Below are 21,198 nucleotides of genomic sequence, written 5' to 3' on the forward strand. Positions count from 1 at the left end.
GTTAATTAGAACTTGCAGTGGAAATTATTAAAAGTAGATTACTTGAGGACAAAGAAATATACAAGTGTGTATAGCGTGAGTGATTGTATACAGTGTGCATGTAATGTGTGTGTGTATGAGTGTTTATATGTATGTGTGTGTCTTATGTACATGGAGGACTACTTGAGAAGTAGATGACAGTTTTTATTAAGGTTTCTGAGAACACTTCACAGAGCAATTATTTTAAAACTTTTTTTTTTGCTGGCCTCTAATGGAGAGAGAGAGGGGGGAGAGAGAGAGGGAGGGAGGGAGAGAGAGGGGAGAGAGGGAGAGAGGGAGAGAGGGAGAGAGAGAGAGAGAGAGAGAGAGAAAGAGAGGATGTGTGTAAAGAGTAGCAGCTACAAAGGGAGGAAGAGGAAGGGAAGCAAATATTGTGGAAGCAGTCTTAATAGTTACTCTATTTTCTTATTTCTTTTAAGCATCAACAGAACTTTTGTATCAGGGCTAAAAGAAAAGCTGGAATTAAAAACATTACTTGATATTGGCAACACAATGCCATAAAATTTTGTGGAGGGAAGGGTCTAAATTGGCTAAAATTTTATCCCTAGTACCCTGTTGTATAGGCCCCCTCCTGCCAGTGAGATTTGAACCTAGCACAAAAGAACCAGTACAAAATACTATGAAACATTTTACCCAACGCTCTACCATTTGTTACTCCGCCACACCTCTGTAGAGATTAACAACAGAGAAAGAGGATTCAATAACTTCAAATTTTAGAACAACAATTTTAAGGGAGATGGTTAGTGGATAACACTGACATGCCCCTCCCTCAGTATTTTATCAAACCCAAAAGAATAAAAGCAAAGTTGAATTCAGCAGAATTTGAACTCAGGTGGGGAAAAATTCCACTGCATTTTGTCCAACGTCAAACAATTCTGCCAGTTATCAGTTAGTCACCTTTCTTAATAAAAGAAAATGGTCTTTGTTAGTTAGTCATAGAGTTATTTATGGACAAAGGAAGATCGTTGTATTCTTCAAAGAATTGGTCTCAATTTGGAAAGTGGAAAATATTGCTATAAGACTAAGCATGTCAGCATGCTGTCAAAGCTATTTCAACTACTGCTGCTTTACAAAAATAAAAGATGAAAGAATACTGGTCATAAAAATAAGAGAAACAACAAAAAATAAAACAGCAACTTAAAAACCATAAACTGAAGCAAACAAACTTAAAACAGATTTGCCAGTAAAACAATGGTAAAACAAAAAAATAACCGTTACTAGAAAATCAGGGTAAAACAGAGGCCAGTGAATAAATGTTATAGAATTTGACAATCCAAAGATGGAGGTAGGAGTATCCAAAAAAAAAAAAAAATCTGTAGAAAATATCAAAAAAAAATAAACGAAACGGACGAACAGAATGTAGAAATAATTGTGAGACATAATCAAACAGAAATGATTCTATATTTATAAAAGTATGTTTAAAGATAGCTTCACTAAATAATTTCAAGGTTGTAAACCTATAATTGATGGCGATGGTGGTAGGGAGAGGAGTGCATGTTGACAAACCGAAAAATAACGATCTCAGAGATGGATTTCTTCTGCTCGCACAATTGGGACAATGCAATTCTTGCAAATATAGACAAGTCATAGAGGACACCTAAACATTTTTAAAAATCTGATTAACATGACTTCAAGCCCGACTTCAGAGGCTTTCTAATTGGAGTCGTACGCTACAGCGCCACCTTCATAATTGTGTCATCCCTCATGGTGACCCCTTTAACTGCATCGCCCCGGTTGTTGACTCCCTGAGATTCTCTACCCAGGTTTCTTTTCTCGAGAGAAACTCAAGTCTCACCAGCTTCTGTGAGAAGAAGGAACAGCCCTTTCCTTTCAAATACAACCAGATTCAATGATGCAAGCATCAGGTCGCCGACACCGCAATCATCTGTCACTCCTGACACCACACACTTCTCTCCACCTGTCATCAACTTATTAAACTTTAAACCAGCCACAGGCAAACTGCGGTCAGTTAGACTTTCTGAATGGCACACCGAGCGAAAAATAACCATCTTTTTTCTTGTTTTATAAATAGATTTTTTTTTAAGTAGTGCGGTCCGCCTATGGTGATGAGAAATGTCTCATGTCCGAGTCACGTAAAAGCTTGCCCATGCCTGTTTTAAACAAACTTCAGCCGCAAGACTAAAAACGTTTAGAATTTAATAATCATACTTTTATATAGAAAAAAATATATATATATAGTGATATAAATATACTTTTATATATATAGAAAACACGAGGAGGAAAAATACAGAACGAAAAAATAAAACACTGACATGAACAAACAACTAAAAATGGTGAAGATGTGAATGAATGGAAGAAAACCTAGCAGAGGATAAAAGTTACTCACCTCCCCATGCCGGAATCGGAACTGAGAGAAAAATTGGCAATTTTTAACGGGGGAAAGAGAAAAAAAGACAGTGAAGACATTGGAACAGTTCATAAAAAAAAACTGACCCCTTAAAAATAGGAACGGTTAAAACTTGGCGGAAAATTGACTTTTCTAATAAAATTTTATTCCTTAAAGAGTAAAGAAAGATAAAATGAATGATTGAATGAATGATGTTTGAAGAGAGACGAAGAAAAATAAACAGCTGAGGTCAGAAAATGGAAAACGAAATAAAACCATCTGTTTTTACACACTGCTGCGATAAAAAAGTTCAAGCATTGATTTAAAAAATAAAAGAAGCATATTTCTATTTACATATAAATATATAATTTATTTAACAAAATGATACTTTTTTTCTTTTTTTTGCTTTACTAGTTCTATATATATGTGTGTGTGTGTGTAATGTTAAAAAGTAGAAATATAAAAAATAACGAAAAGAAAAATAGACAAAAATTGAAATGAAAGCCTAAATACCACAAATCCGGTTCTGGCTTTCAGAATAAAACAATGTATGATTCATACAGTGAAGTTTTACGTTAATAAAATATTTCTGCTCAGTAACTCGAGAGACAGAAAACACTTTATTTATATAAATATATATCTATATATATATATATATATATATATCCATATCTATATATTATATATCCATATCTATATATTATATATCCATATCTATTATACAAAACACATGCCAAACATACATTTTTCATTACACACGCACTAATATATTACATGAACTAAAAATGACTTAGAAAATAATTAAGCACATCAAAAACTAAATCAATAAACCACTAATATATAACATTACGTATTTTCCTGACACAACGTGTGTGCGTGCGTGCGTTTGACATCCCCCACACACTTCTAATTAAACCAAGACGAATATGTAAAGGTTAAGGTTGAAACTAATATATTTAATCCTAGATTTATTATGTATGTCAGTATTATGTAAAACTAATAAAGCTAAAAATTTAATTTACAAAGTAAAAACATCTCGCGTCTTAAATACTTGGGCAATTTTCATTTAGAAATATTTCTGAGAAAGAAAGAAAGAGCAGAGTTTGAGGGTAGCCGTCCTTTGAAGTTCCGAGCCTCAAGGAAGAGTAGAGAAAGAGGAGAAAATGAAATATAAAAAAAAATTGCGGAGAAAGAGGATATTTCTTAAAAATTATGATTTCCGTTCTATGAAAAACACACAAAATACTTTAAAATACTTTCCAATGAGATATTAGACTTCGAAGGGCAGTTATTCCAATAAAAGAAACCTCTTGCTATCTCCGATATTATTTAGACCTTGTGACGATGGGTGACTTAGGGTTTATGTTACGGTGTTGGGCTTGCCATTGCAAGGTCGTGCGTTCGACTCCACCCACGACCGAGTGCTGTGTTGTATCCTTGAGCAAGACCATTTCTTTAGCACCCCACCGGCTGACAACAGGAGTTGAGACTTAAAACTTGCGTGGCATGGCGTCCCGTCTAGGGTGGAGGGCGTCTTCACAGATACCAATAGCAATGACCCGATGCTTCTATTTCAAAGCAGAAAGAGCCAAACTTGACGATAGCTCCATAGTGAGAAAATAAAATAAAAAGGAGTCTACCTGGTCAACAGACCTGCACGACATAGTAACCAAATAGCCCTCAAATCAGTCTTCCAATGTAAAAGACATTGTACTATCATACTTATAAACTTAGACTGATCTATCATAAGCACCAGAACTTAAGGCCAGGGCTTAACGAGTTCTATAGCCTTACATGCTATGGAAAAAAAATGGCTTTATTTAGATCTCTGCTCAGTCATGACCAACAAGGGGCTAAACTACAGCAAACAGCCAAAATATTGCTCCTGGGTTCAGTCCCAATGCATGGCACCTTGGGCAAGTGTCTTCTGCTATAGAATCAGGCCAACTAAAGCCTTGTAGGTGGACTTGGTAACGGAAACTGAAAGAAGCTTATCGTGTGTGTGTGTGTGTGTGTGTGTGTGTGTGTGTGTGTGTGTGTGTGTGTGTGTGTGTATACGTACATATATACATATGAATATATTTGTGTTCCCACGATTGCTTCACAACCGATGTTGGTGTGTTTGCGTCCCTGTAATTTAGCGGTTTAGCAAAGGAAACTGATAGAATAAGTACTAGGTTTACAAAGAATAAGTCCTGGGGTTGATTTCTTTAACTAAAGGCGGTGCTCTAGCATGGCCACAGTCAAATGACTGAAACAAGTAAAAGAACAAAAAAATTCCTAATAATATTTAATTCATAAAAATATGATTATTTTAAAAAACATTGAACAGCTCTGAGGGTCCATTTCAGTAAAATAAGAACCAACAGGTTAACAAAATAGTTGAGAAACTGCTCAAACACTTCAAACGAAATCTCACTCATCCACGCCCATTTCTTGACAGCTGAACCAACCAGGAAGTATATCTAGATCAATCGACCTGCCAGAAATAGTAACCAAATCTACCTCAAATCATGTCACACTTCCAAATTTTGTCACTATAATCCCAAGACAAGACAGTTATGAATGGGACATCTTTGGTCAAACGTCTGTTTAATTAGGATAAAGTACAAATGAACAGCTTAATGCTAGCTGGCATTTTCACTTTCAAAACATCGAGACTCCTTTTACATAGCAGTTTGAAAAATAGATATTGATGAAAAAGACTAATTACTGGTGTGACATGATTGACTCAGGAAAACAGTGTTCCTGCATGACAGCTGACCAAGGACTGAAACCAGTAAAAGACTGACCTAATAGTGCTCTCCTGCATGGCAAAGTCACCAGATGTGAACGATATTTGGTTTGATAGCACCCTATATCATCAGTACCAAGAAATACAGACATAGCTGACAGTACAGTCTTCTACCAAAAAAAATCCCAGTACAAATTTGTAACCAAAAGTTAAAAGCCAGTTAAAAAATAATAGAATGCTCTTTTAAATCATTTATAATACACACTCAAACCACAACCAAGGACCAATCAAAATATATATATACACACATACACACAGTATCATCTGTATAAAAATTTGTATACCATTGTAATAGACTGACAGTTTAATTTAAGAGATTCTATAAACAGTCCATAACTCAAGTCTCGGATGAAGACCAAAATGGATTTAGCAAGAGCAATTAATACAGCACCACGAAGAATTTATGGTAACCAACAAACTAAAGAAATGCTCATATTGAAGAAAGAACATAACAGGACTGGCACAATCATACATACACACACACACACATAATACATACATACACACACACATACACACACACACACACACATAATACATACATATGATCACTTTTAAGAATGTTTGACTTACCGGTTTTGGCATGGTCGGTAGTGATGGTAAGGAATAATATTAATATCCAATGTTTATAGATTTATATCCTACTAGTCTATCTAGAAATACAGATTCCAAGAGGAAATCAAGTTCTGCAAAGAAAAAAAAGAGGAAAAAAATTATATTTAAATACAAAAAAAGAAAAGTTTTTGAAAATATCCAAAATGACAATTACAAAAAATACATTAAACAGTGTAAAAATAAAAAAAAAAGTCAAAATATCTAATTTTAAAAATCCTGCAATTTAGTTTTCAATACCTGAAAATAGATTCATTATGAATAATGGTTGTTAAATTGTAAAAATAGGAAATAAATTTTTTTCTTCTGATTCATATTCATTCAGGGTGGGCAGGTAAAAAAGAACTAATTGAAATAGGTGTTGTCAACAGTTTTTGGTGTGTCAACACCTACTACCTAAGAAATAAAGAAAAAAGGACTGGTTAACCCCAGTAGGGTGGAAACAAACTAAACAGACCCTTAAACTATTGTATCAATTCCAAACCACTGCCTAAGAATGTATTCATAGTAATGAGAGCCTCTATGAGGTCCCTACACCTGCTAGAAATAACAAACAAAAACCTTGTCAAATCGTACTCCACCCTTTTAAAAGGGTCGTTAGTTAATGGAAAACTTTAAATTTATTTTTTCTTTAATTTCTTTTTTTTAGAAAAACAGGAATGGCCACAGCTTGAATATTTTGCTCAGAGGACTGTTCAACAAAGATGGTCTGAATATTAACAATGTAGTAAACCATTGATTAAGAGAAATGTTTAAAAAAACAAAAATGCAGTTTTTTTGTTAGAAAAACAATGCAAAGTCAGTGTAGAAAAAAGAAAAGAAAAAGAAATACGAGCTAATTAAAATGAAAATAGAAGTTTTACTTGCTAATTAGTTGAAGAGTTCTTTTTCTTGTCCAGGAGTTTTGACAAACTAAAAACCAAGACCACGCCTAAAACTTACAGAGCAGGTTGAATTTGTGAAGTGAAATGAAAAAAAAAAATCTATGAAAAGAATACACACAGACACCACATAACTATGAATGAAACACTACTTGGTTTATATTATAAAGTGAAATGTGTGTGTGTGATGGTAGAGACGGAGAGAGAGTATGTTGTTGGACCTGTTAGAGAGAGAACCTGCCACCAAATGTTCTAACCACACCCCAACGACTTAAATAAAGAAGAAAAAAACACTACACATACACTCAAGCGTGGTAGCACGCTTAAGAAGATTGCTTGCCAACAATGCAGTTTGGGGTTCAGTCCCACTGTGTGACACCTTGAGCATGTGCTTCTTGCTATAGCCCTTGGCTAACCAAACCCTTGTGAGCAGATTTGGTAGACTGAAACGAAAGGAATCCTTTGTGTGGGTGTGTGGTAAGAAGCTTGCTTCCCAACCACATGGTTATAGGTTCAGTCCCACTGCGTGGTACCTTGGGCAAGTGTCTTCTACTATAGCCTCGAGCCAACCAGGGTCTTGTTAGTGGATTTGGTAGACAGAAACTGAAAGAGGCCAGTCACATTATATATGTGTGTGTGTGTGTTTGACTAAAGGCCGTGCTCCAGCATGGCCGCAGTCAAATGACTGAAACAAGTTAAAGAGTAAAGAGTGTGTGTGTATATATATATATATATATATATATATATATATATTTACCTTTTATTCATTTCAGTCAGACTGCGGCCATGCTGAGGCACCCTCTTGAATTTTAGTTGAATAAATCGACTCCAATACTTAATTTTTAAGTTTGGTGCTTATTCTATGGGTTCCTTATCCTTTGTCAAGTGGTGGACAAACACACATACACACACATCCAGGCTTCTTTCAGTTTCCATCTACCAAATCCACTCATAAGGCTTTGGTTGGCCTGAGGCTATCGTAGAAGATACTTACCCATGCAATGGAACTGAACCCAGAACCATGTGGTTGGGGGGCAAACTTCCAACCACACAGCCATGCCTACACCTGTGTGCGTGTGTGTGTGTGTGTGTGTGTCCGATAGCAATTTCTTCTCTTCGGATTTTTCCCTTTCTACTTTCCAACGAAGGGCTATGCTGGAAACGTCAGGCCATCCCCTTTCACCCTGTGATATTGATATGTGCAGGGATTGGAGAAAGCACATCCAAACTACAAATGCTTCCAAGTCAATTTAAACAGGTTTTATGTGACTCAAGAAAGTACAGGGTATTTCAAAAAATTTAATATCATTTCGCCATGTAATAACTTTGGCCAGTTCTTGTACAAATGACTTCATATTTTAACAGCGTGTGTAGAAACAGGTCAAAATTTTGTGTTTAATGCTTGATATGTTTATCTTTTCAGGTATAGAAATGGTATTCACTGGAAGAGAAATGGTGTTTTGTGTGTTGGAGTATGCTTGAACACAGTCAAAGAAGATTGTGCATTAGAGAGTTCTCTAAAAAGTCACCAATGGCAATGCAGATTTGGACACGACACAAAAATTTCAAAGAGGAAGGCTGTCTGTGCAGGGCAAAAGGATCTGGGCGGCCACTAACATCGGAAGAGACGATCGAGCGGGTTCGCCGAAAACTCTTGCGAAGCCCCAAGAAGTCCATAAGAAGAACAAACCTGGAAACCCAGATTCCTTCAATGACAGTTTGGCATGTCCTGAGGAAGTGCTTGCTAATGAACCCCTACAAGCTGCAGCTTGTTCAGGCCATAACAGATGACAAGCGAAAGCACCAACAATTCTGTGTTGATTTGCAAGAGAAACTTGAAGAAGCCGAGTTCAAGGAATGTCTCGTTTCCTGCAAACCTAGAGGAACTCGAACAGAGAATCACTACCACACTGAAGACTGTTACCCAAGACATACTGCAGCATGTTTAGGAGTAGCTGGACTACCGACTTGATGTGTGCCGTGTCTCAGGTGGTGCGCATATTGAACATTTGTGAAATCATTCATGGAATCCACATACCTTTGAATTTCTCATTCAAATTTGGAGGAATAAGTTTTATGTTGCTCAACATTAAGCCTGTTTAGTTTCATTTGCTTTGACTTTGTAGTTTCTGTGACATTTACATCTCAAATGATGTCAAATTTTTTGAAACGCCCTGTATAAGATATTAAGGTTTAGCGTTTCTTCAGGTACATTAACATGCGGGCTACAAGATAGTTTTGTTAGGAGAAAGGAAAAAAAAGTTTGATATTGGATGAAGTGTATATCGTTATCATTCTGCATCCATTTCCCATTCTGGTATGTGTCAAGATGGTTTGACTGGAACTGGTAAGCCAGAGAATTCCACCAGGGTCAGGTCTGATTTGGTTTCTATGGTTGGATGCCCTTCCTAATGCCAACCATTTCACAGAGTGTATTGGATGCCCATTAGGTGTCACCAGCATGGGTGCCTTTTACATGTCACTGGCACTAGCCACAACCATGATTTCACTTAGCTTGATGTCTTCTCAAGCACAGCAAATCACCGAAAGTCTTGGTCACTTGTTATTACCTCCATGAGACTCAGTGTCCGATGATCAAATTTCACCACCTCATCCTACATCTTCCCAGGTCTACCTCTTCTACAGGTTTCCTCCACAGAGATTAGCACCTCTTTACACAGCAGTCCTTGTCTATATGCACATAACATACGTTCATTCATAAACTTTGTTGATTGAGTGTCATCTGCTTCGTGTCATCTATACATGCTCGATGATAACTGCCTGTACCAAAATCCTTTTGGCACGCACTACTATTACTATATATATATATATATGCGTGTGAGTATGTGTGTGTGTGTGTGTAATAAATATATATAAAATGTGTGCACACAAGTGCCACTTTGTCTTATAGTTGTAAACGAGCATCACTCCCAGACATGTACTGAGGTCGGTTTCCAGTTTTCCATAAAAAATTTGTCTGGTGATGGGGAAATATTTCCTTGCTTGAAAATGGCTGAGGATTGGTGACAGGAAAGGCACACAGCTGAAGAAAATCTGACTGAATAACTTCTCTGACCCATGCAACCATAGAAAATTGGATGTCAAATGATAAAGACATGTAAGTGTCAACTGATAACAGGATTATTCAAGAAATTAGAACCAATATACTGAACTAAAAAGTTTGTCACTGTCTACAATATATTCCGACTTGCTCGTTGCTGCCTTCATGCTCTTGCTTGATGGGGCTGGGGTCAACCCAGGTTAGAGGTTCCAAAGACATCATGAATAGAGTGAATTGGGTCTACCAGTACTCTCCATTACTGGTGGTTCCATGCCAACCCCTCTGCATCCTCTAAAGAGATGTCAAGCCTCTGAAGATCTTCCTTAATTACATCCAACCATTTGTGCGTGGGGCCTGCCATGAGGCCTCTTCCAGCTTTGAAGAAGCTCAACAGCCATAAAGACCCTAGACATGATGAAAGCAGGCAGAGAAAACCTGATCCGGTGGCTCATTCACATCACCAGCTATGTAAGGGTGTCAGAGTGACTCCCAAAATGACTGAATCCAGGACATCATATGCTCAACTTAGAATGCAAAAATGAACAGTAACCAAATAGGGTTTGAATATTGAGGTTTGTCAAATAAAAGATAGGCTGAGCTTAAACATCTACTTCACAACATTTCTAGTATCTCTGGTGGAACAGAAAACAATCCACAACCAAACCAAAACCTTGGAGATCTGAAGAGTCAGCAAAAGTGTGTAAACGTGTTAAAGCTCTCCAAAAGCAGTGATGCTTAGCATTTTATTCCATCTTTACCAAAAGATGGTAGAATTGTTAGAGTGCTTTGTAGTAGTTGTTCTTATCCCCTGTGCAGCAATTTCAAATCCTTCCAAGGTTAACTTTGCCATTCATCTTCCTTGGTTGATAAAATAAAATACTCATCATGGTTGATGGAATTTTCTGAGGGGAGATGCCTTATGGTAACTGTTCCAAATCTTTGTATATTGAATCTTTGGCTGGTAGATTTAAACCTGTCTCAAGTTTAAGACCTGGTCCTTCAAGTGTAGCCTAATTTGTTGTCACCCAGTTTGACACCACCACCTGATCCTGAGATACCCCTAGTATGGTTAATTATTACAACTATTCAACCCTTTTTTCCAGTTTGAAGGCAACTTCCTTTCATCACACAAACCTTAGGGGTCCTGGAAAATTAAAGAATAAAGGGCACCACCCTTTCCTTGACAAAGAAAGTGAAAAATTCAAAAAGATGAATAAAGAAAAATTTAAGACATGTCATCGTCTGGTTTTGGTACAGTGAGAAGTTAAAGACAATACCCATGACATCCAAGACTGATGGAAGTTACAAAGAAACCACAACATCTAGGTTACCCTTAACCATTCTGATACCAACCCCACCTAAGATCAAGCCCTGGTTCTATGGTGCATACTTCCTGTTTTAAAGTGATCCAAATTAAAACCTTCCGTCAAACACCAGTATACAAATTATTTTACTTAAATATTCATTAATTTCAAAATTAATTGAAACGAAGGCAGTGTATTTCATTAGAAATATGGTAACAAAAAAAGGTTACACAAGAGACCTGCTCTGAAAGCTTGCAACAAGAGACACTAGTTAGTATAAGGTCTCTAATGCCCTGTGGTAGTGGTCATCAGCTGGACATAAATTTTTTTTCCCCACATGTTAGTAAAGGTTGGTTAAGATTTAACTTGTTTGCAAGTCCCAAGCGCTTTCATCAGTTAGTTCTAAATGTCCACGTTTGTTTTCAGACTTTTAGTTAGCGCTTGTTCCATACATTCCTTTTGTAAGTCCAAAGATATTATGGTGGTTGAAAAAAATTAGAAATGTGTATCACATATGATGTATGAATGCCAGGAAAATCTGTCCTGGGTACCATGTAATAATACACAGGACAGACAAAGAGTAAAGCAGTTCTATTTGTACAGATGGATGCTTATTCTCAACACTGACACTCGTTTACAAGGAAGGCCCTTTATTGTCTACACAGACTGAAACCACCGAGCTACCAGATGAATTGTGAATGTGAGGGCATAAACATCACCAATTCTCAAATGGTATCAATGCAGAAAGACATGTGGACACACACAGGATTTATGTACAATCTCTGTCAGCCAAATTTCACTTCATACTGACTGGTCAAACCATGGCTGTAGTAAAAGACCCTTGCTAAAGGGGCCACACAGTGATCAACCCTAAAACAAAAGGTGCAAAGTGAAATTCTTTACAGCCAGTAAAGACTCAAATCCAACATCCAAGAATTCGTACAGTCCATCCTACATACTTCTGCAGTTTGTTTAACCAATTCCAACAGAAAGCATAGACAACGCAATAAAGAGGAAACTCTGAAGACCTCCAAGAACCAAGTATTGTGCAAAACCAGTGTGTTGAACAATGATCAGGTGCATACTACTGAGGGCTGATCTTTTACACGGAAATTATGGGTTTTGGGGGATGAGATAATCATCATTGTCATTTAGTGTCCACCTTGGGTTGGATGATTTGACAGGAGCTGACCAGGCAGAAGACTGCACCAGACTACTGTGTCTATTTTGGCATGGTTTGTATGGCTGGATGCCCTTCCTAACACCAACCATGCAGCAGAGTGGAATGAGTGCTTTTTACATGGCACCAGCACAGGCAATGTCAGTTTTGGCATGGTTTTTACAGCTGGATGCTCTCCCAAATGCCAACCAGCTGATCCAATCAACAGAACAGGCTGCTTGTGAAATTAACGTGTAAGCAGCTGAGCACGCCACAGACATGTGTGCCCTTAACGTAGTTCTCGGGGAGATTCAGCATGACACAGTGTGACAAGGCTGGCCCTTTGAAATACAGGCACAACAGAAACAGGAAGATAAAGTTGTAGAACTATAGAGCCTTGTGGAACTTTAGGTGTTTTCGCTCAAACACTCACAATGCCCGGTCTGGGAATCGAAACCGCTAGTCTGCTGCCCTAACCACTGGGCCATTGCACCTCCACTAATAGAATGTGATTAGGATGGCCCTTTCAAATACGGGTGCTACTCATTTTTGCCAGCTGAGTGGACTGAAGCAACATGAAATAAAGTGTCTCTCTCAAGGACCCAACACATCACCTGGAATCGAACTCACAACCTTACGATCATAACCCAAACACCCTCACACACACGTTCTTTTACTTGTTTCAGTCATTTGACTGTGGCTGAGCTGGAGCACCGCCTTTAGTCAAGCAAATGGACCCCAGGACGTATTCTTTGTAAGCCTAGTACTTTATCAGCCTCTTTTGCTGAACTGCTACGTTACAGGGACGTAAACACACCAGCATTGGTTATGAAGAGATGTTGGAGGAACAAACACAGACACAAATATACACACACACACACATATATATATAACAGGCTTCTTTCAGTTTCCATCTACCAAATCCACTCACAAGGCTTTGGTCGGCCCGAGGCTATAGTAGAAGACACTTGCCCAAGGTGCTACAGAGTGGGAATGAACCTGGAACCATGTGGTTGGGAAGTAAGCTACTCACCACACAGCCACTCCAGGTATTTTACACTACAAATCTCGAGGGATATTTGGCTGCTAGTTTTACCAGGTCAAGCTACTATTTAGGGACTCCATTGTTGGTTGACCCATATACGTGTATGAAACTCATACGTGATTGGTGTAAAGAACACTTTATCAGGTACAAATGACCGGTCGTGGGAGAAAGAATGCAAACAATAGGATTCAAATTGTTAACATGAAATGAATTCCAACCAAAGAAATCACAAAAAAAAAGAAATTCCTTCAGACACGTTTTTATGTCTATGTTTATAAATATGTACAATCGTATCTGAAGGAAAAACCACGTCAAGGGCAAAGAATGTAGTAATAACAAACCTATGACGTGTCGGTGTCATGTTGCAGGTTTTTAGGTGACGCACAAACCTTGTGCCTCTTTGCTTTAGTCGTTGCACTGTGGCCATTCTGGGGTGTCACTTTGAAGCATTTTTTAGTCAAACAAATTATACCCAGTACTCATTTTTAAGACTGATGCTTAGTATGTCAGTCATCTTTGGTGAACTGCTAAGTTACGGTGATGTAAACAAACCAACAACTGGTTGTCAAATGGTGGAGGAGAATATAAACACATGCACACATGAGATTCTTTCAGTTTCTGTCTACCAAAGCCACCCACAAGGCATTGGTCGGCCTGAGGCTTTAGTTGAAAACACTTGCCCAAGATGCCATACAGTGAGACTGAACCCAGAACCATGTGATTGGGAAGCAAACTTATAAACATAGACCCATGCCTATGAAAAAATTCTTCCTACATAAAACATTATAGAAAGTTTATCTAGGCATGGCTGTGTAGTAAGAAGCTTGGTTCCAGGTTCAGTCCCACTGCATGGCACCTTGGGCAAGTGTCTCGTATCATAGCTTCAGGTCCATCAAAGCCTTGTCAGTGGATTTGGTAGACAGAAACTGAAAGACACCTGTCATATATATGTGTATGCACGTGTGTCCCCCAGTACCACTTGAAGTGGTTACATCCCCATAACTTAGCAGTTCAGCAAAAGAGATAAAATAAGCCCCAGGCTTAGCAAAATACATGTATTGGGGGTTTATTAATTCAACTAGAATTTCTTCAAAGTGGTGCGCCAGCATGATCACAGTCTAATGACTGAAACAAAAGTACCTACCAAAACTTAAAATACTGAAATAACATGAACAACTAGTTTGATTAAAACATAAATTTTAACTTGTTGGGTTAAAAAGGTTCATCGTTACTGGGGGGGGGGGGAATAGAGAACACAATTATCAATGAAGGGGAAAAATAAACCATTGGTACTCAACCATTTTTTGTCTAGGGGCCTTTCGGTTATTTTTACACAGGTAAACCCTCATAGCCATTCATTGTTTAAAAAATCCCATAATTATGTTTCTATGATTAAGTATTAGGAATTGTATGAAAAAAATTGTTAAAATAAGTATTGTAAAAGTAGAACCAATGTTGCTGCACATAAGCTTTAACAATAAAACCTTATATGGGCCGTGTGTGTGTGTGTGTGTGTGTGTGTGTGTGTGTGTCGGTACTTCGTAACTGGCACTCGTGCCAGTGGCATGTGAAAAAGCAACCACTGCACTTTTGGAGTGGTTCGTGTTAGGAAGGGCATCCAGCTGTAGAAACCATGCTAAATCAGATTAGAACCTGGTGCAGCTTCCTGGCTTACCAGTTTTCAGTCAAACCATCCAACCCATGCCAGCATAGAAAACTGATATTAAATGATGGACCCTAAGGGTCATATTGACCCCCTGTTGAGAACCACTGGTCAAGTGCCTTTCAAAACCCTATTCTAACACTCATACAGTCCATGTATTTCAATTAGATTTTGTAAGACTTCTGATGTTTGGAACACCACTGAAGATAAAATTCTTTAAAATCCTGACAGAAGTTTCTAATTAGCAACAGACACTAAGGCTATCTCAAGCAGGTTGGCATAAAAAAAGTGGTTAAAAAATGCCTAAAAATAAAATAAAAATAAGTATGAAAATCTACTTGTAGCCCTGAACCAAGTCATGACTTCCTGTCTGATATGACTGATAAGAGGCAAATTAAATGGGATGTAGCGATTAGCTTGGGGGGGGGGGGGTCAACAGCAGATGTTGGTTTTAAAGGGGCAACTACAGTAGCAGTTGTTTAATCCAAGTTCAGTTCTAACCAAAATTGAGGACCAGGAAGAGTTCAAAGATCAACCATCTATTGCTTTTCTCTTCAGGCATAGACTACCCAGAGTCACATCAGCCAATGTCAGTCCTTTTAAGAAAGGCATTAAGATGTTAGATAAGGGACATTTGGCTGCTGTTTCTAGTATCTCAGGAGACCACCAAGTGACAGTTTCAGCTGGACTAGATCAGCCCTGACTGAGCAAATGCATCTCGACTTTTTACTATTCACAGAGCACCAAAAGGACCTCATTACCCAATGTTCTTTTCTAAGACAGTGAGGTGTGATGAGGGAGATTTGGCTGCTATTTCCAGCAAGCATCAGGTAAAAGAATGGCACAATCAACAGACCATCATACAAAATGCCTTGCAATATTTCTTCAAATCCCTCTGAGGTTAACTTTACCTTTCATCCTTCCAGTGCCAAAATGAAATACCAGGTGGTTGAAAAGAAAAATCTAGGAATGTGCACCAAATATGAAGTATGGACACGAGGGAAATGGATCCCGTGTACACGTGATATGCAGGACAAGCAAAGAGTTAAGCACTTGTCAGAGGAGAGTAGTGTGACATTGCTAAATCAAGTTATACAAAATATTTTTCTGCTCTAGGCACAAGAGCCCGAAATTTTGGAGGAGGGGCGGGACAGTCGATTAGATCGTCACCAGTACACAACTGGTACTCAATTTATCAAGTCCAAAAGGATGAAAGGCAAAGTTGACCTCGGCGGAATTTGAACTCAGATCATAAAGACAGACGAAATGCCGCTAAGCCTTTCGCCCTAAATGCTAACGTTTCTGCCAGCTACAAAATCTATCTTTATATTACAATGAACGTAAACAAACAAACGAAGTTTGCTTTAGAAGCGTTGAGATGTCTTTTTTCTGCAAAATAGGGGTAGCTTATCCTGTTCAGGCTATATTATAAGCATTACCCTGCGTTTGAGAATTTAAAATCACTTTAACTATCTTTGTGGCATTGATTCTTTGCCTGTCTAAAACGTCCGTGCTTGTTTTCAGCCTTTTAGCTAACCTTTGCTTCATACATTCTGAATAGTATAAAGCTTTCTTTCCATAGTCCCAAGTTACTGTGGTGATTGAAAAAAAAAAAATTAGTGTATCCTAAACGATATATGGATGCCAAAGAAATGTCCTCTGTATAATTTGTGACACAGGACTGAGTTAAAATACAAATTGGTCCTAGAAAGAAAAAAAACCCCTTACTTTTGGTTAAGTTGAACAGAGAAACTGTTGTGTTGATGTAGCGTTTATATTGGTGAGAAAGAGATAAAGGTTCGCATGGACACTGTTTAACTCTAGGTCAGACTTGATTAGACACAGCTAGGATTACACTTATGACACACATTCCCATATATATCTAAGATTAATATATCTAAGATTAATCCAGTATCTTTTTCAAAGTTTTTTTTTGTTTTTGTTTTTAGAGACATTGGCTGCTATTTCAAGACAGTCCACTGACCAGAAGGCCCTGTAGTTTGGTACATTAAATCCTGAGCCTGTTGGTATATATATATATATATATATATATATATATATAGTTATCGCCAAGCCAACATGGCAGTCCCAAAATTAGGACGAAAGCTGCCGTGAATTAGCTCCAAGAAGCCATCGCCTCTAGCTAGCTATGTGACACACGAAACCTGTGTCCTTTATTTGGGACTGCCATGTTGGCTTGGCGATAACTATTAATTTCCAGTACCGCTGCCGTAGTCTCCTTTAGAGAGACTTAGAAATATTAATAACTCTATATATATATATATATATATATATATATATATATATATATATATTATAGCCCAAGACACCTAATAATGGGCATAGAATCGTTTGCCTGTTTGTTCTTATATAACAGACAGGTGTGTGTGATTTGCGAGAGATTTGGCTGCTATTTCTAGACGGTTGACAGACACAAAGGCTCCCTGTAGCTTTGATAAGTCCATAACATGCTGCCATACAAATTGGCGAAGGCATTATTCAAACCATAAAATTATTTTCCTAGTTTTTATACAACAGACAAGAGGGTGGGATTTGAGAGATTTGGCTATTATTTCGGTTAAGGCAGCCGACCCCAGCGGCTCCTAGAGATATTTCTTTTGTTGAGTGGGAGGAAGATGCAGGGTGCGGTGGGGGTAGATTGCTGGTAAGGAGACATCGTAGGGCGGCCAGAGAGGAAAGGAACATAGAAGAGGAGGAAAAGGAAGCTGTAACGGGTGATGCAATAAGAGAATCAGTGACGAGGGGTACTGGGGTATGATAAGGGTGCAGCAAGCTGAGCGGGAAGAGATGAAGACAAAGAACTGCAGTATTTGAAGCTGGTGGGATTGTTTAGGCCCCCTACCCCTCACCACTAAAAATTTTTTTAAAAAAGTCGGCCCTGAACTAGCAAACGTATGATCAAAAATGGATTTCAGTTACTAACATCCCATCCCTATTTAAGGATAGTGGGAAGGACATGGAGATTTGGTTGCTATTTCTAGCAGGTGGAGTATTTACCTCCCGTTTAGTCTGCAATCCATATATACATATACATATATACGCACAACACACATATACACACTGAATATAGACGTGCGCGTGCAAGTGAAAACACGAGGTTTAAAATATTTGAAAGTGAAGTGCGAGTCTCAGAGTTATCCCAAGACACTATAGAGACGGAGGTGATGCGATGGCCATGATGCCTATCACGAACAGAAACTATCACAGGTTCTCATATCGTATTAGCCCTGACTTTCTCCGAAACTTAGAAACGGAAAGCTTAGAATATGCAAACACACACACACACACATATATATATCCCAGCAGAGGGAGAGGGCGAGATTGTGACATTTTTTTTCCTAACTTTCTTACGGTACAAATTCAGTGGCGAGAGGCCAGGAAGACGGGGGGGGGGTGTCACAACCGGAAGTTTTTTTTGTGTGTTTAGCCCCGGGTCAGACCCGATTAAGCAGACCCTATAATCAAAAGGGAATTGAGGTCGTGATCATCTCCGCCTTTGTTTGAGGTAAAACGACTATCTCAGCCTAAATAGAAAGCTTCCCTTCCACACTTAAAAAAAAAAAAAAAACCAAGGGCGATTTGGCCGCTATTTCTAGTAGATCGAGGGCCAACTAACAGGAGCAGTGATTCTATTTGAATATACTCGGCATATATATATATTTATTATATGCGTGGACATGACTAGTTAATAAAGCTCGCTTCGCAGCCACGTGGTTTCTGGTTCAGTTCTACTGCGCGGCAGTTTGGAGAATTGTCTTCAACTTCGCAAGTAGATATGGTGGGTGGAAACTGGATGTAGGTATGGCCCACCACCACTTGACAACTTATGATAGTTCAAGACGCCATAACTCAGCAGTTCGAAATACCAGACTCTAAAAAAAAATTTTTTTAATTAAAAAAACAAAAATAAGGCACTAGGGTCGATTTATTCGACGAAAATCCGCCAAGATGGTGCTCCAGTATGGCCACAGTAAAATAACTGAGAAAGTAAAAGAAAGTTGTTGTTTAATTAGCGGACAATCCTCAGCTGCTATGTATCACTATATCGAGTGAGGATATAAATATCCTCACTCGATATTTATAGAGAAAGGATCCCTAATCACCTCAGCCGGGGTCGACATTTCTCTAATCCCTACTAGAAGGGGTTGGAGGGACGAAATTGAAAGTACCGGTGATAAACATAGGTCCATTCAATGAAAATAACCTCTCTCCAGCAAAGATTACTGGATAGATTTGTGTCAACGCGAGAAACCTAGCAGACCGGCTGCGTAACCGAAAACCAGGTTTTAGAGACGCTTCTTGGTTTTTATTTAATTTTTACTCTATCCACCATCACCAGAGTCAACAAACCCAAAACTTAGCACAGCCAGCTGTACCGTAATGAGGGTCATCCACAACCGCGAACCCATTTACAACAGGCTTCAAGAGAACAGTGTACAATTTAGCTCGAAGATCAAGTCAAATAGAACGGGTAACCTACGATCGAAGTCCTTCAAGCGCATGACCAACCCAGTTCTAAATGGATAAGGCTGCAGGGTATGGTTTTGAAAGATTTACTACCTGCTATTTCTAACAGAAAGACCGACTACATCATAATGGTTGGCCTTTGTGCGCAACTATGACATTGGAGAGAGAGATGGGGGAGGAGAGGGTGCGGAGGACCATCAACCTTTTGGCAATCGATATTTTCATTATAACAAAGCATATTTATAGATAAGAAAGATAGTGCAGTCTTAAGGCGCCGAACCCTATACATAAAAGTCCCGAAACCGGCGGCGCTGTATGTCCGTCCCATCCATGGCCAATACTGATTAATTAACAACTACATGACTTAACTGACCTTAAATCCACGTAGCAGTGAATAAATGCCGCAAGGTAGCAACAACGAAAACATTGCTCTAATAATAACGTTTTATTTGCCACGAGGGCATAGATGATGGAAACATCACAAGGACAGTTTACAATAATGGTGGAGACGGGTTAAATATAAGATGAGGTGGGAAAGCCTGAAAGGAGAAAAGAATACATGGTACAACAATAATAATCGAAGTACAAACAAGATCAGCAGTTTTTTGAGGGTAGGCGCAAAGTCGATTACATCGACCCAAGTACTTATCAATCCCGAAAGGATGAAAGACAGAGTCGACCTCAGTGGAATTTGAGCTCAGAACCTAATGACTGAAATAAGTAGTGTTCAGTTTTTGTAAAATTTACTCAAACTTTTATTAGGTTATATAAATGGAGAATTAATTACAGACGGGGATTATAAAATTCGAGAGTGATGGGCACAACTAGGTTGTGCTTGCTTGCTTGGTGGTAGCCTTGTTATTAAAATATGCAGACATTTCTACACACAAAGAGACTTTATATAGCTAGGTGGCCTTACATTAAAACAAGATTCCACCCAGAAAGAATGACGTAGTTGTGCTGAAGACGGGTGCGACGACGACGAAGTGGAAGGTCAAAGGGCAAAGCTGCGCTGTTTCATAAGGTGGGTGGGTACAGAGTAGAACAGAACTGTCAGTTGAAAGTTTTACGTGTCTGAGCAAGTTTATACGGGACACAGTTTTGTGCTTTTGAGAATGTTTTTAATTTTTATTCTCTTCGAGCCATATCTAGCCTTCAGCTACACACCCGCAATAATTACATATTGCTGCGTATACCTAAAACGTGTACACAGAAAAATCACTGCTCTCATATATATATATATATATATATATATATATATATATATAAAGCAACATCTATACACGCACGCGGCTATATACACCTAATGCAACATCTATACACACATTGCTGTAGACGCCTAATGCAACACATACACACTGTTGTAGTCGCCTAGTGCAGCATATATACACACTGTTGTAGTCGCCTAGTGCAACATATATACACACTGTTGTAGACACCTAGTGCAACATATATACACTGTTGTAGACACCTAGTGCAACATATATACACTGTTGTAGACACCTAGTGCAACATATATACACTGTTGTAGACACCTAGTGCAACATATATATATATATATATATATATATTATATATTACATGCACAAATACATAGTTAAAACAGATTGTGTGTGCATATATATGTATATACACACACAACAGCCATATATATGCCTAAAGCAACACAGACAGACATATACACATATATATATATTAACGTCAAATACAAACAAATCATTCCAAATATAAACTCCCATAACATTACAAATAGCAACAACATTTAATGTAAGCAACACTTAAAACCTAACAATAAAACAGCAATT

The 21,198-nt window shown here is 38.3% G+C and overlaps 1 protein-coding gene across 14 annotated transcripts in view; it reads right to left on the reverse strand.

Moving 5' to 3' along the window:
- The window catches only part of LOC106868560 (moesin/ezrin/radixin homolog 1), a 137,751-nt gene that overhangs the window by 109,985 nt on the left and 6,568 nt on the right, over positions 1–21,198 (reverse strand). For 5 of the 14 annotated variants that reach the window (XM_089343210.1, XM_089343202.1, XM_089343207.1 and 2 more), the window contains exon 2: positions 5,754–5,866. In XM_089343210.1, the coding sequence (XP_089199336.1) occupies positions 5,754–5,765 (12 nt within the window). In that variant the 5' untranslated portion in view covers positions 5,766–5,866. Of the gene's footprint in view, positions 1–2,386; positions 2,408–5,753; positions 5,867–6,655; positions 6,925–21,198 lie in introns of those variants that run through there. The other 9 variants (XM_089343206.1, XM_089343204.1, XM_089343211.1 and 6 more) reach the window with 6 other exon arrangements.

This window comes from Octopus bimaculoides, chromosome 27, assembly GCF_046866305.1.
Source record: "Octopus bimaculoides isolate indiv1 chromosome 27, ASM4686630v1, whole genome shotgun sequence".
NCBI classification, from domain to species: Eukaryota; Metazoa; Mollusca; class Cephalopoda; order Octopoda; family Octopodidae; genus Octopus; species Octopus bimaculoides.